This window comes from Pan troglodytes, chromosome 20 (assembly GCF_028858775.2).
Source record: "Pan troglodytes isolate AG18354 chromosome 20, NHGRI_mPanTro3-v2.0_pri, whole genome shotgun sequence".
NCBI lineage: Eukaryota > Metazoa > Chordata > Mammalia > Primates > Hominidae > Pan > Pan troglodytes.
This window is the reverse complement of record NC_072418.2, coordinates 48,209,957-48,223,231: the sequence shown is the minus strand read 5'-3', so window position 1 is coordinate 48,223,231 and position 13,275 is coordinate 48,209,957. Positions and strand designations below refer to the sequence as shown.

Here is a 13,275-nt window from a genome sequence, read left to right as displayed (position 1 = left end):
CCGGCACACTCACACCTGGCACCCTGGCACCTTCGTGCCCCCATCACCCACACACCTACGTGCTGGGCACACCCACATGCCCTACACATGCAACACCTGCCCACCGGAGCGCCTTCATGCCCAAACATCCTCTCACCCACCCAACAGGGCACCTGCAAACCTACATCCGGATGCCCTCACATCTGGGCAACTATATGCCCAGCACACCCAGCTCTGCACCTTCACCCCTGCCCAGACTTAAGCCCCGCCCCCAGGTCACTGGACAGCCCAGACCATGCCCAGCTCTCAGACGCCCTCCCAGGGACCCAGGCACCCAGTCAGTCCCACCCTCAGCCCTGCCCCAACCTGTCGGAACTTGGCTCGAGCTTCCTTCTCCTTCATGCGGCCATGCGACACGAGGTAGTCAAACACTTCTCCTGCAGGGCAGAGGCCGAGCGGGGTCAGGGTCAGGTGCAGCGGCAGGGGGAGGTGGCACAGGGGCAGGGCGGAGAGGGTGGGCGGCTCACCAGCACTTGCGTACTCCATCACCAGGTACAGCGTCTTCTCAGTCTCAATCACCTCAAAGAGCTTCACTATAATGGTTGGGAACAGTGTAGGGCATTAGGGAGAAAGGGCCCCTCCTAACCTGTCCTCAGTAACTATGCAAATGTGCCAACCATAACACCCCCACCCCAACTCAACACTCAATGGCTCCCTACTGACAGCAAGATTTTCCAAACTCCTCAGCCCCCTCTACCACCCTTTCCACTTTCGTTTTTTTTTTTTTGAGACGGAGTTTTGCTCTTGTTGCCCAGGCTAGAGTGCAATGGCGCGATCTCTGCTCACCCTCCCAGGTTCAAGCGATTCTCCTGCCTCAGCCTCCCGAGTAGCTGGGATTACAAGCATGCGCCACCATATCCGGCTAATTTTGTATTTTTAATAGATAAGGGGTTTCTCCATGTTGGTCATGCTGATCTCGAACTCCCAACCTCAGGTGATCCACCCGCCTCGGCCTCCCAAAGTGCTGGGATTACAGACGTGAGCCACCGCGCCCAGCCACCCTTTCCATTTTCTCTCTCACAAGAATGTCAGCTCCATGAGGCCAGAGATTTGTGTCTTGTTGTCTTCCCTGTTGTGTCCCCAGGGTCTGGCACATAGCGGCCACTCAATCAATAATTACTGAGTAAATGAATGAATGAATGAACAAATGCTGCAGCCACATCCAGGCGGAGCTAAACTCCGCTTCTCTCACTAAAGACCCCTCACTCCCGCCTCTGCCCAATGATAATGACAGTGAGGATGTTGATGCTGGTGGAAATAATTGGATCAACTCCCATAGCTCAGCCCAAACTAAGCATTTTGGATGCATCATCTTTGTCAATCCTCACAATGACCTGGTAATAGGCCCTCTTATCACCCCTACTCCAGAAGAGAAAATAGAGGCTCAAAGAGGTTAAGTGACTTGCCCAAGGTCACACAGCAGTGATGCAACTATGAGAAACCAGGTCTCTAACTCTTTTTCTTTTTTTTTTTTTTTTGAGACGAAGTCTCGCTTTATTGCCCAGGCTGGGGTGCAGTGGTGCGATCTCAGCTCACTGCAACCTCTGGCTCCTGGGCTCAAGCAATTCTCCTGCCTCAGCCTCCCGAGTAGCTGGGATTACAGGCGCCCGCCACCATGCCCTGCTAATTTTTGTATTTTCAGTAGAGACAGGGTTTCACCATGTTGGTCAGACTGGTGTCGAACTCCTGACCTCAAGTGATCCACCCGCCTCAGCCTCCCTAAGTGCTGGGATTACAGGAGTGAGCCACTGCGCCTGGTGGGTCTCCAACTATTCTAACCACTGCCACCACCCCCAACTCCTTTGCAAGTGTTCCAGTTGGTGGCCTGCCCCTGCTCCCATACCCTCCTCACCGATGTTGGGGTGGTTTAGGCCCTTCATGATGCGGACTTCTCGGAACAGCTGGGCGTGGCCAGAAAGGAAGACAGAGGAGAGTGAGGGTGGGTGGCTTGGGGGATCCTTTCCCCAGCCGGGCCCCCGCAGGAGGGGTCAGGTGGGTCACCCGGCTGTGCCGGAAGCCTGGCTCCTGCTCTCCCCCGTCTCCCCAGCCTCACCTTCTGCAGGCTGCTGGGATTCAGCTGGGTTTTGTCGATGATCTTGATGGCAACCTAGAGGGGGAGGAAAGGAGGAGGGACGGTCAAGGTGCCACAAGCCCCACTGGATATGGTGGCTCAGGCCTGTAATCCCAGCATTTTGGGAAGACCAAGGCGGGAGGATCACTTGAGGCCAGGAGTTCGAGACCAGCCTGGTCAACACGACGAAACCCTGTCTTTACTAAAAATACAAAAATTAGCCAGGTGTGGTAGCAGGCACCTGTAATCCCAGCTACTCTGGAGGCCGAGTTAGAAGAATCGCTTGAGCCTGGGAGGCAGAGGTTGCAGTGAGCCAAGATGACGCCATTGCACTCCAGCTGGCCCAGCTCAGATCACCCTGGGATATCCTTCCTTTGCCCCCTCTCCCAGAAGAGCCCTCACTCTGGGCCATACCCTGTGGATGGGGAACTCAGGGCCTCAGGGCCTTTGCACAAGCTGTCCTCACTGTCTCCACTGCCACCCTCACTTCTGCAGAGAAATATCCTTATTCCACAGCAGGGCCTGGCTGACGCTGCTCCAGAGCTGCCTGAGTGGATGTGGGCATGGACGAGACCTTGAGGGGATCCCTTTGTGAGGGCAATGAAGATCACTGGCCCATCACATCTTTGTTTTGAACAAATGAACAGTGGAATAAATAACAACTGGTTAACATGCACTAAGCCCTCACTACAAGGACTATGCGCTTTACAAATGAGAACTCTTAATCCTCACAACAACCTGTGAGATAAGTGCTAGGATTATCCCTCCCATTCTCCGCACCCACCCCACCCCCCCGCCCCCTTTTCTTTTGGAGGCAGAGTCTCGCTGTGTCTCCCAGGCTAGAGTACAGTGGTGTTACAGTGGTGTGATCATAGCTCACTGCAACCTTGACCTCCTGGGCTCAAGTGATCCTCCCACCTCAGCCTCCCAAGTAGCTGGGACCACAGGCACATGCCACCAACATTTGGCTAACAGGATTATCATCATTTTACCAACAGGGAAACTGAGGCACAGAGCTGTTTAGTCATTTGGCCAAAGTTATATGGCCAGTAAATTGTAGTAAGTTGTGGGCCAGATTTGAACTTATGCAGCCTGATGGAATCTACCTCTTAAACACAACTTTTAAAACAGCTTTGAGATACATCATGGGGAGGAAATCAGAATGTCATTGAACTCTCCTTATACTTCTTTTGCAGTGAAACTTTTTTTTTTTTTTGAGACAGAGTTTCCCTCTTGTTGCTCAGGCTGGAGTGCAATGGCGCGATCTTGGCTCACCGCGACCTCCACCTCTCAGGTTCAAGGGATTCTCCTGCCTCAGCCTCCCGAATATCTGGGATTACAGGCATGCGTCACCACGCCTGGCTAATTTTGTATTTTTAGTAGACACGGGGTTTCTCCATGTTGGCCAAGCTGGTCTTGAACGCCGAACATCAGGTGATCTGCCTTCCTGAGCCTCCCAAGGTGCTGGGATTACAGGCGCTCGCTGAGCCATCGCACCCAGTCTGCAGTGAAACTTTTATTTTTAAAACAGAGATGAGGCCAGGTCCCTCTCAGAAACCCCTGGAACCAGATCCACATATAGGGAACCATGTGTTCTTCATGGAAGAGAGAGCCCCTTAGCTTTTCTCATATTCTCACGAATGTGTTTTTAAAAATTTTATCAAACACTTTTTATGCCAGTATTGAGACGATCATATGGTTTCTCTTCTTTAATCTGAGAATGTGGTGAAGTACATGAATAAATTGTCAAAGGGAAAAGAACTTTGCATTCCTGAGATAAAGCCAGTTTTGTTATCACACAGCTTTCTTTAATTGATTTGCCAGGTTCTGTTTGTTAATATTTTGTATAAGATTTTTGTACCTATGTTCACCAGATTGGCCTGTAATTTTGTTTCTTGTCTGGTTTTGCTCTTAAGGACAAACTAGCGCATAAAAACCAGTCAGGCAGTGGCAGTTCTTTCTTTAGTCTCTGGAAGAACTGGCATAAAATGTGAACATCTGGTAGGATTTGCCTGTAAGACCATCGGGGCCTGGTGTCTTTTGCGTGTATGGTGTAGACAGCGTGAGGGCAGGGGAGAGCCCATCCAAGACAGGATAATTCATTCCAATCATTTCTCTGAAGTTGAAGGAGGGGTGGGGAAATCATGAAATCACCCACCATTCCTTTTCCTCTAAGTGAGTTAGAGACCTCATATCTAGGCTGCAAAGCCTGTGTGGGCCCTTTTTGCAATAATGTCACCATACTCAGCACAGATGCCTGCTCTGGAAGAGGAGGTGGGGAGAGTGAGGCTGTGTGTAACTGAGAATACAACATAAATAAACCTGCTGTGTTCTCCAGATCACAGGAAGATTTCAACGAACCAAAGTCCACCCTTAAAACAGAGAGGCAGCTCAGGTTTATTTATTTTTTATTTATTTACTTTTTATTTATTTATTTATTATTTATTTTTTGAGATGGTCTTGCTCTGTCACCCAGGCTGGAGTGCAGTGGCACAATCTCGGCTCACTGCGGCCTTCGCCTCCTGGGTTCCAGTGATTCTCCTGCCTCAGCCTTCCAGGTAGCTGGGCTTACAGGCACCCACCACCACACCCAGCTAATTTTTGTATTTTTTTTTTTCAGTAAAGATGGGGTTTTGCCATGTTGGCCAGGCTGGTCTCGAACTCCTGACCTCAGGTGATCCACCTGCCTCAGCCTCCCAAAGCGCTGTGTTTGTAGGTATGAGCCACTGCACTCGGCCAATTTTTTTTTTTTTTTTTTTTTTTTTTGAGACAAAGTCTCGCTCTTATTGCCCAGGCGGAATACAGTGGCGCGATCTTGGCTCATTGCAACCTCCGCCTCCTGGGCTCAAGCAATTCTCCTGCCTCAGCCTCCCAAGTAGCTGAAATTACAGGTGCCTGCTATCACACCAAGCTAATCTTTATATTTTTAGTAGAGACGGGGTTTTACCATGTTGGCCAGGCTGGTCTTGAACTCCTGACCTCAGGTGATCCACTTGCCTTGGCCTCCCAAAATGCTGGGACTATAGGAGTGAGCCACCGCGCCCAGCCTTTCTATTTTTTTTTTTTTTTTTTTTTTTGAGACAGAGTCTCGCTCTGTCACCCAGGCTGGAGTGCAGTGGCATGATCTTGGCTCACTGAAACCTCTGCCTCCTGGGTTCAAGCGATTCTCCTGGCTCAGCCTCCTGAGCAGCTGGGATTATAGGCATGTGCCACCACGCCCAGCTAATTTTTGTATTTTTAGTAGAGACAGGGTTTCATCATGTTGGTCAGGCTGGTCTCGAACTCCTGACCTCAAGCAATCCACCTGCCTCAGCTTCCCAAAGTACTGGGATTACAGGCGTAAGCCACCGTGCCCAGCCCTCTTTTATTTTATTTTATTTTTATTTTTTGAGATAGGGTCTCACTCTGTTACCCAGGCTGGAGTGCAGTGGTGAGGTCACACCTCACCGCAGCCTCAAACTCCTGAGCTCAAGCGATCCTCCCGCCTCAGCCTCCCAAGTAGCTGGGACCACAGGCACACACCACCGCACCCAGCTAATTTTTTAAAAAAATTATTTATTTTTTAGTGGAGACAAAGTGTTGCTATGTTGCCCAGGCTGGTCTCAAACTCCTGAGCTCAAGGAATCCTCCTACCTTGGCCTTTCAAAGTGCTGGGATTACACGTGTGAGCCAACGCATCCGGCCACAGCTCAGGTTTATCTACAAAAGCCGCATGCATCCCTAGCAACGCACACATTGGACTGCCTGTGATCTGAGATTTCCCGGCAATTTCAGGGATACCTGAAATTAGTTCTCTTTTCCCATGGGGGTGGTTCTGGGAACATCGGAGATATTGTGACCTGTCCCATAGAGAGTCGAGAACTTACCTGAGGCCACAAAGCAAACCCAGGGCCAATCCTGACCTCTATCGACATACACCGAAGACCTGGTCCCACAGGGACCTGCCCCGAGCCCCACCCTGTGCCCATACTCACCTCCCGACCAGTGAGGATGTGCCGAGCCAGCTTGACTTTGGCAAAGTTGCCCTTCCCAATGGTCCTCAGCAGGCGGTAGTTGCCCACGTGGGGCTGCTCCTCGGGACAGGAGGCGATGGAGTTCCGGCAACGGGCACCCAGTGAGCGGCTGGACCAGGACGGGCCTTTGTCCGAGGAGCGGCCACTGCCCAAGGTGCCATGCTGGGCGGGGGAGATGGAGCATGAGCTATCCAATCCCACCTTCTGTGGAACCCGTGGGCTAGTGCACTTAACTTGAGGCCTGGCTACCGGCCCCTCTGTGGCCCTTTTCAAACTCAGGCCCCAGAGAGCCAAGCATCCTTCATCTTTCTCTACAAAAAGACGCCTCCAGGAACAAAAGCCCCCATGTCCCCCAAAGCTGCAACATCCAGGGCCCCAGGCATCACACCCCTTCTTCAACCCTCACTGCAGTCTGACTACCCCCAACCTCCTTGTCTTTTTTTTTTTCCTTGGGATGGAGTCTTGCTCTGTCACCCAGGCTGGAGTGCAGTGGCACGATCTCAGCTCACTGCAACCTCTGCCTCCCGGGTTCAAGCCATTTTCCTGCCTCAGCCTCCCGAGCAGCTGGGATTACAGGCGTGCACCATCATGCCTGGCTAATTTCTGTATTTTTAGTAGAGACGGGGTTTCACCATGTTGACTAAGCTGGTCTCGAACTCCTGACTCAGGTGACCCACCTGCCTCGGCTGTACAGATTACAGATGTGAGCCACCGCATCCAGCCCCAACCTCCTTTTCTAATTACACACATACCTCAGAGATATCGCAAGTTTGGTTCCAGACCACCACAATAAAGCAAATACTGCAAAAAAGCAATGCACATGAATCTTTTGGATTCCCAGTGCATATAAAAATTATGGGCCAGGTGGCCAGGTGCAGTGGCTCAGGCCTGTAATCCCAGCACTTTGGGAAGCTGAGGTGGGTGGATCATGAGGTCAGGAGTTCGAGACCAGCCTGGCCAATATGGTGAAACCCCATCTCTACTAAAAAAATACAAAAATTAGCCAGGCATTGGCACACGCCTGTAATCCCAGCTACTCTGGAGGCTGAGGCAGGAGAATCACTTGAACCTGGGAGGCAGAGGTTGTAGTGAGCCGAGATCGCTCTACTGCACTCTAGCCAGAGTGATAGAGTGAGACTTGGTCTTAAAAAAAAAAAAGGCCAGGCATGGTGGCTCACACTTGTAATTCCAGCACTTTGGGAGGCCGAGGCGGGCAGATCACGAGGTCAGGAGATTGAGACCATCCTGGCTAACACGGTGAAACCCCATCTCTACTAAAAATACAAAAAATTAGCCAGGCGTGGCAGTATGCGCCTGTAGTCCCAGCTACTTGGGAGGCTGAGGCAGGAGAATGGCGTGAACCCAGGAGGCGGAGCTTGCAGTGAGCCGAGATCGCGCCACTGCACTCCAGCCTGGGTGACAGAGCGAGACTCTGTCTCAAAAAAAAAAAGAAAAAAAATATTATGGGCCAGGCAAGGTGGCTCACGCCTGTAATCCCAGCACTTTGGGAGGCCAAGGCAGGTGGATCACCTGAGGTCAGGAGTGTGAAACTTGCCTGGCCAACACGGGGAAACCCCGTCTCTACTAAAAATACAAAAATTAGCCGGACATGGTGACGCGCACCTGTAATCCCAGCTACTCAGGAGGCTGAGGCAGGAGAATCGCTTGAACCAGGGAGGCAGAGGTTGCAGTGAGCTGAGATCGCGCCACTGCACTCCAGTCTGGGTGACAGAGTGGGACTCCATCTCAAAAAAAAAAAAAAAAGAGAGAAAGAAAAATTGTGTTTACATCATACTGTAGTCTACTGAGTGTGCAATAATAGCATTACAGCTATAAAAACAATGTACATACTTTAATTTTATAATACTTTCTTGTTAAAAGATGCTAACAATCATCTGAACCTTCAGTGAATCACAATAAAACAAAATCATTGACAAGGCAGGAGGATTGCTTGAAGCCAGGGAGTTTGAGACCAACCTGGGCAATGAAGCGAGACACCCGTCTCTAGAAAAACTTAAAAAAAAAAAAATTAGCTAGGCATGGTGGCATATGCCTATAGTCCCAGCTACTCAGGGGGCTGAGATGGGAAGATCGCTTGAGCCCCAGGAGGTTGAGGCTGCAGTGAGCTATGATCATGCCACTGCACTCCAGCCTGGGCAACAGAGCAAGACCCTGTCTCTAAAAAAAAAAAAAAAGGAAAAACATCACTGATATCAGATCACCATAACAGCTATTATAATAATGATGAAAAAGTTTGAAATACTGTGTGAATTACCGAAATGTGACAGAGACACAAATTGTGCACAGGCTGTTGGAAAAATGGAGCCTACAGGCTTGCTCAACACAGGGTCGTCAGAAACCTTCAATTTGTAGAAAACACAGTATCTGTGAAGCTCAATAAGGCAAAGTGCGAAAAAGCAGGATATGCCTGTCCTGGAGCCTGGATCAACTCCACAATATTTTGCTCTAAATGAGGCTGCCCTCAACCCCAATCAACGCTGACCTCAATCTGGACTCGAGGCTCCTCCTCCACCACCACTGGTCCTGACATGCTATTTTACCCATCAACCGTCCCCTCTCCAGCCCCCAAATTCTACTTCAAACCCAAATGTCAACATTTGATTCCCAGTGGAATGCCCCTAACATTTGATTCCAATCACTGTTACCCCAGATTGGACTCCAAACATTGTAACCAAGTCTTATTTTTTTTCTTTTTGACACCGAGTTTCACTCTTGTTGCCCAAGCTGGAGTGCAGTGGCCCAACCTGGCTCACTGCAACCTCTACCTCCTGGGTTCAAGCGATTCTCCTGCCTCAGGTTTCCCGAGTAGCTGGGATTACAGGCATGTGCCACCACACCTGGCTAATTTTGTATTTTTAGTAGAGACGAGGTTTCATCATGTTGGCCAGGTTGGTCTTGAACTCCTGATCTCAGGTGATCCACCCACCTCGGCCTCCCAAAGTGCTGGGAATACAGGCCTGAGCCACCATCCCCTGCAGGGTAACCAAGTCAACCTGAGACCTGGTTGAATCCCTGTTATCCTCCTTCCATGGGAAACATTGTTGCTTCTGCCACCCCCTGAAACACCCAGGGCTTGAGAAGCGCCCTGACTTGCTGTCTCCCACACCATGGCTTCTCTCCTCCTGATGTTCTGTTCCTACTGTCCTGTCCCTCCCTGGCCTCTCTCCCCCGCAGGTCACCTGCCTGCTCTGAGCTGCCCTGGCCTGATTGGAAGCCCCAGGGACTGTGTCTCCCTTTCAGGGCTGGGGCTCAGGGTGCCTGAGGCCTCCCGCCAAGGCAGTTCTGCCTGTGCCCTTCCGGCTGGGAGTGGGAAGCAGGAGGACAACAGGAGGGGAGGAAGAAAGGCCAAGAGGCTGATGGGCTGGGGGCCCAAGTCTCTGAGAAAGACACTGCCGGGCCACTTGATAGCAACGAAAACTAACATTTAATTAATGCTGGTCATTGATGCAATATGAGGCCATTACCACACTATCATCTCCATTTTACAGGTGGGGAAACTGAGACCCGGACCCACGATCTGAACCCAAACAGTTTCCACCAGTATTTTTTTTTTTTCTTTGGCAGAGTTTCACTCTTGTTGCCCAGGCTGGAGTGCAATGGCACGATCTCAACTCACTGCAACCTCCACCTCCTGGGTTCAAGCAATTCTCCTGCCTCAGCCTCCCGAGTGGCTGGGATTACAGACGCCCGCCACCACGACCGTCTAATTTTTGTATTTTTAGTAAAGAGGGGGTTTCACCATGTTGGCCAGGCTGGTCTTGAACTCCTGACCGCAGGTGATCCGCCCACCTCGGCCTCCCAAAGTGCCGGGATTACAGGCATGAGCCACCGCGCCCAATAGTTTCCACCAGACTTGATGCTCTTCTCTGTCACAATACCACACTGCCTCTCACACCGGAACCTTTTTTTTTTTTTTTTTTTTGAGACAGGGTCTTGCTCTGTTACCCAGGCTGAAGTGCAGTGGTGTAATCAAGGCTCACTGGAGCCTCAACTGCCTGGGTTCAAGCAAATCCTCCCACCTCAGGCTCCTGAGTAGCTGGGACCACAGGAGTGCACCACCACACACAGCTGATTTTAAAATTTTTTTGTAGAGATGGAGTCTTGCTATGTTGTCCGGGCTAGTCTTCAGCTCCCAGGCTCAAGCCATCCTCCTGCCTGGGTCTCCTAAAGTTCTGGGATTATAGGTGTGAGCTACCACGCTGGGTCATGAACCGTTTCTACAAAGCAGCTCATGCTATGGACCAAGTCCTGTGTAAACAGGTAACTCGCCTACACTTAATTCCTGCAGTAGCCCAGGGAACGACTCCATGTTCCAGCAGAGAAACTGAGCCTTGGAGAGGGAAGGTGCCATGTGAAGGTCACACAGTCCATTCACAGGGGCAGAAAGACAACCTCCCCACGGCTGGGCAGTTCCAACCACCACGGCCAGGGCTCTAACCACGCGTCCGCCACTGCCTGCCGTGCCCTCACCCTGGCCTCCAATGTGGGTCCAATTATGATCTGCAGTCTTCAGACGGGGACACCCAGGCTCAGGCAGGGGGAGTCCCTCCCCCAAGGTCACAGGGCAGATGGAGCAGAGTGCTGGGATGCGAACCCTGGCCTGCTGATTCCTCCTGAGTGCTGAGCCAGGCTTCCCCACAGGCCCAGGCTTCTTCCCAGGAGAGACCAGGAAGGCAGGTGGAGATCCTGGAGATAAGGCCTCCGATCCCCACCGAGATAAGGACCTGGAGAAGAACCCCTGTCAGGTGGCGCCAGGGCAGCCAGCTGGAGGTGGGATGGCACCACGCTGAAGGCAGCATGGCTGAGGGACCCCTGCGAGGGGCAGCTGGGGCAGTGGGTGACAAAGCCCCTGGGGGCCGGGGGTGGGAGCTAAAATTGGCCTGCACCACCAGCTGGCCTGGCTCCCTCCCGCCCGGCTGGCGCCCCAACACCCGGGCCTGTTGCTAGGGAACCTGGGGAGGCTGGCCCCCTGGTGGGGGGCCCTGGAACTTGGGGTGGGGGAGCATGACCCCACGTGGCTGTAGCCATGGTAACCAGGTAACAGGAGAGGGGGCTGCAACCTCCCATTCCAGAGGCAGGCAAGTGACTCCCCACCAGGACTGACAGGCAGGTCTTAGTGACAAGAGTTGGAGGAGAGAAAAGGGGATTAGCCATCCTCAAATCCGCACCATGCACGCATCTTAACAACCCAGGGAACAGCAAGTCGTCATTAGGCGTTCCACTTAACAGACAAGGAAACCAAGGCTCAGAGAGGTAAGGTTACTTGCCCGAGGTCACACAGCTAGGGAGGGACAGAAACAGGATGTGAACCCAAGTTTATCTGAACAATTAAAGTAGCACTAATAACCACAACAGCCACGACACATGCCAGGCCCTGTGCACCTTAGTCACATCACATCGCTGGCTCCTGCAAACATCCCTAACAGTGGGGGGCCATCATCAACCCGATTTAGAGATAAGGAAACTGAGGCTGCAAGCTGGGAGTGAATCTGCAGGCTCACTCAACAACTAATAACAGCCCTGAGCTGAGAATCCACGGGCTGTCTGACTCATACCCACAGCCACAATAGCAGCTGGCATTTGTGGAGTGCTTCCTAGGTGCCAGCCTTCGCCTGAATCGAGTAAGCCTTGGAGGCACTCAAGCGGTCACCCCTATTTTCCAGGGCAGGAAACTGAGGCTCAGAAAGGGAGAACTGGTTGTCTGAGGACACAAGGCAAACCAGCTGGCCATGTCAGCATTGGAACCCAGGACTGTGGAGCCCCTGGCACCTCACTGTAGATTGTAGTGACCAACGAACAGAGGTGGTAGGCATTTCATTAGACTCCAAATTGGAGTTCTGGCCCATAGTGATGATGCGGGGTGGTCTCTGTGAGGGAGGGATCTGCAAGATGAGGAAGGGACAGATATAAATCTCTCTGATGGTGTGTGTGTGGGGTGGGGGGGGGTCTGTCGGAGGTGAGGGAAACAGGGGGAAGGGGAACAGGGACCTGGCAGAAGGATTTGGAGAAAGGCACAAAGATCCCAGGTGGGGAGAAGTCTAGGATTGGGTGGTGGGCAGGTCTTTGGAAGTGATCAGTGATCAGAGACACAGGAGATGGGGAGGGGCCTCTCTGGGAAGCAGTGTAGGGGCGGGGGCACCTGGGAATGGTGGAAAGTGACAAAGCCATGGGGGCAGTGGAAGTCAGAGGCCAGGAATCCCTGGGTCTTGGGGAAGCTCCTAGGAATCAGAGAAGGGGGTTTCTAGGAGAAGTCCTTGAAACCAGAGAAGGGTCTGAGGGGCCTGGAAGTATGGGGTAGGAACTTCTTGGGCAAGGAGCAGCCCAGATGAATAAAGGCTGAGCCCTGGGGAAGGTCAAGGGGTCTAGAAATTTGGGGAGAAAGCTTCCAGCAGATTGACCCAAGGGAAAAGGGCTTGAAGCCAGGGCAAGATGAGAGGCTTCAGGTCCAGTTTTCTGGAAGAAGGATCTGGGGCCAGGCCCTGTAGCTGAGGAAGGCCTCTGAAGCTGAGGAGGGGGCTTCCTTGGAAGGCCAGACTCCCAGCAAGGAAGGGGGAGGCCCTGGGGCAGGAGAAAGGACGGTGGTTTGTGGGGAAGGGGTCTGAGTTTGGCCTAGTAGGGGGTCCAGAGGTTGGGGGTTGGGGAAGGGGCTGCCTGAAGCTGAGAAGTTGATAGAGGGCGGATGAGGCCTGGAGTCAGACTGGTCCAGGGCCTAGAAATACCAGCCTGGGTGAGGTGAGGGCCTGGAAGTTGGAGGCCAAGGCTTCCTGGGAGAGGAAGAGACCAGAAAGGGTCCAGGTGGCATCTGGGGGCCCCGGGGTGCTGGGATCTAGGGACAGGGCTGCTTGGAAGATGGGGACCAGGCCTGGGACGGGAGAGACCTTGAAGAAGCCAGAAAAGGGCCGGGGCCCAGGAGAGGTGGAAACCAGCTTCCTGCCAGGGGCTGCCCACAGGCGCCCTGGGTGCGTCCTGGAGGGGCAGAGGGCTGGGAATAAGAGGAGGGGGGCTCCTGGGGAGCCGGCACCCAGCTCCAGACAGGGAAGGCCGGAGCCAGAGGCAGGACTGGGCCAGGCCCTGCTGAGAGTGCCAGGGCCGGGCCTTGGGGGGTCAGGGGCCCTGCAAATCCGGGAGGGG

General features: G+C 52.7%; 1 protein-coding gene across 3 annotated transcripts in view; it reads right to left on the bottom strand.

The window, feature by feature from the left end:
• The window catches only part of MARK4 (microtubule affinity regulating kinase 4), a 52,328-nt gene that overhangs the window by 38,329 nt on the left and 724 nt on the right, over positions 1–13,275 (bottom strand). For 2 of the 3 annotated variants that reach the window (XM_003316450.5, XM_512745.7), the window contains exons 2-6: positions 6,085–6,285; positions 2,093–2,146; positions 1,892–1,940; positions 507–572; positions 346–416 (exon numbers count right to left, since the gene is read on the bottom strand). In XM_003316450.5, coding sequence (XP_003316498.1) covers positions 346–416; positions 507–572; positions 1,892–1,940; positions 2,093–2,146; positions 6,085–6,285 — 441 coding nt within the window. The remainder of the gene's footprint in view (positions 1–345; positions 417–506; positions 573–1,891; positions 1,941–2,092; positions 2,147–6,084; positions 6,286–13,275) is intronic. The other variant, XM_016936207.4, reaches the window with a different exon arrangement.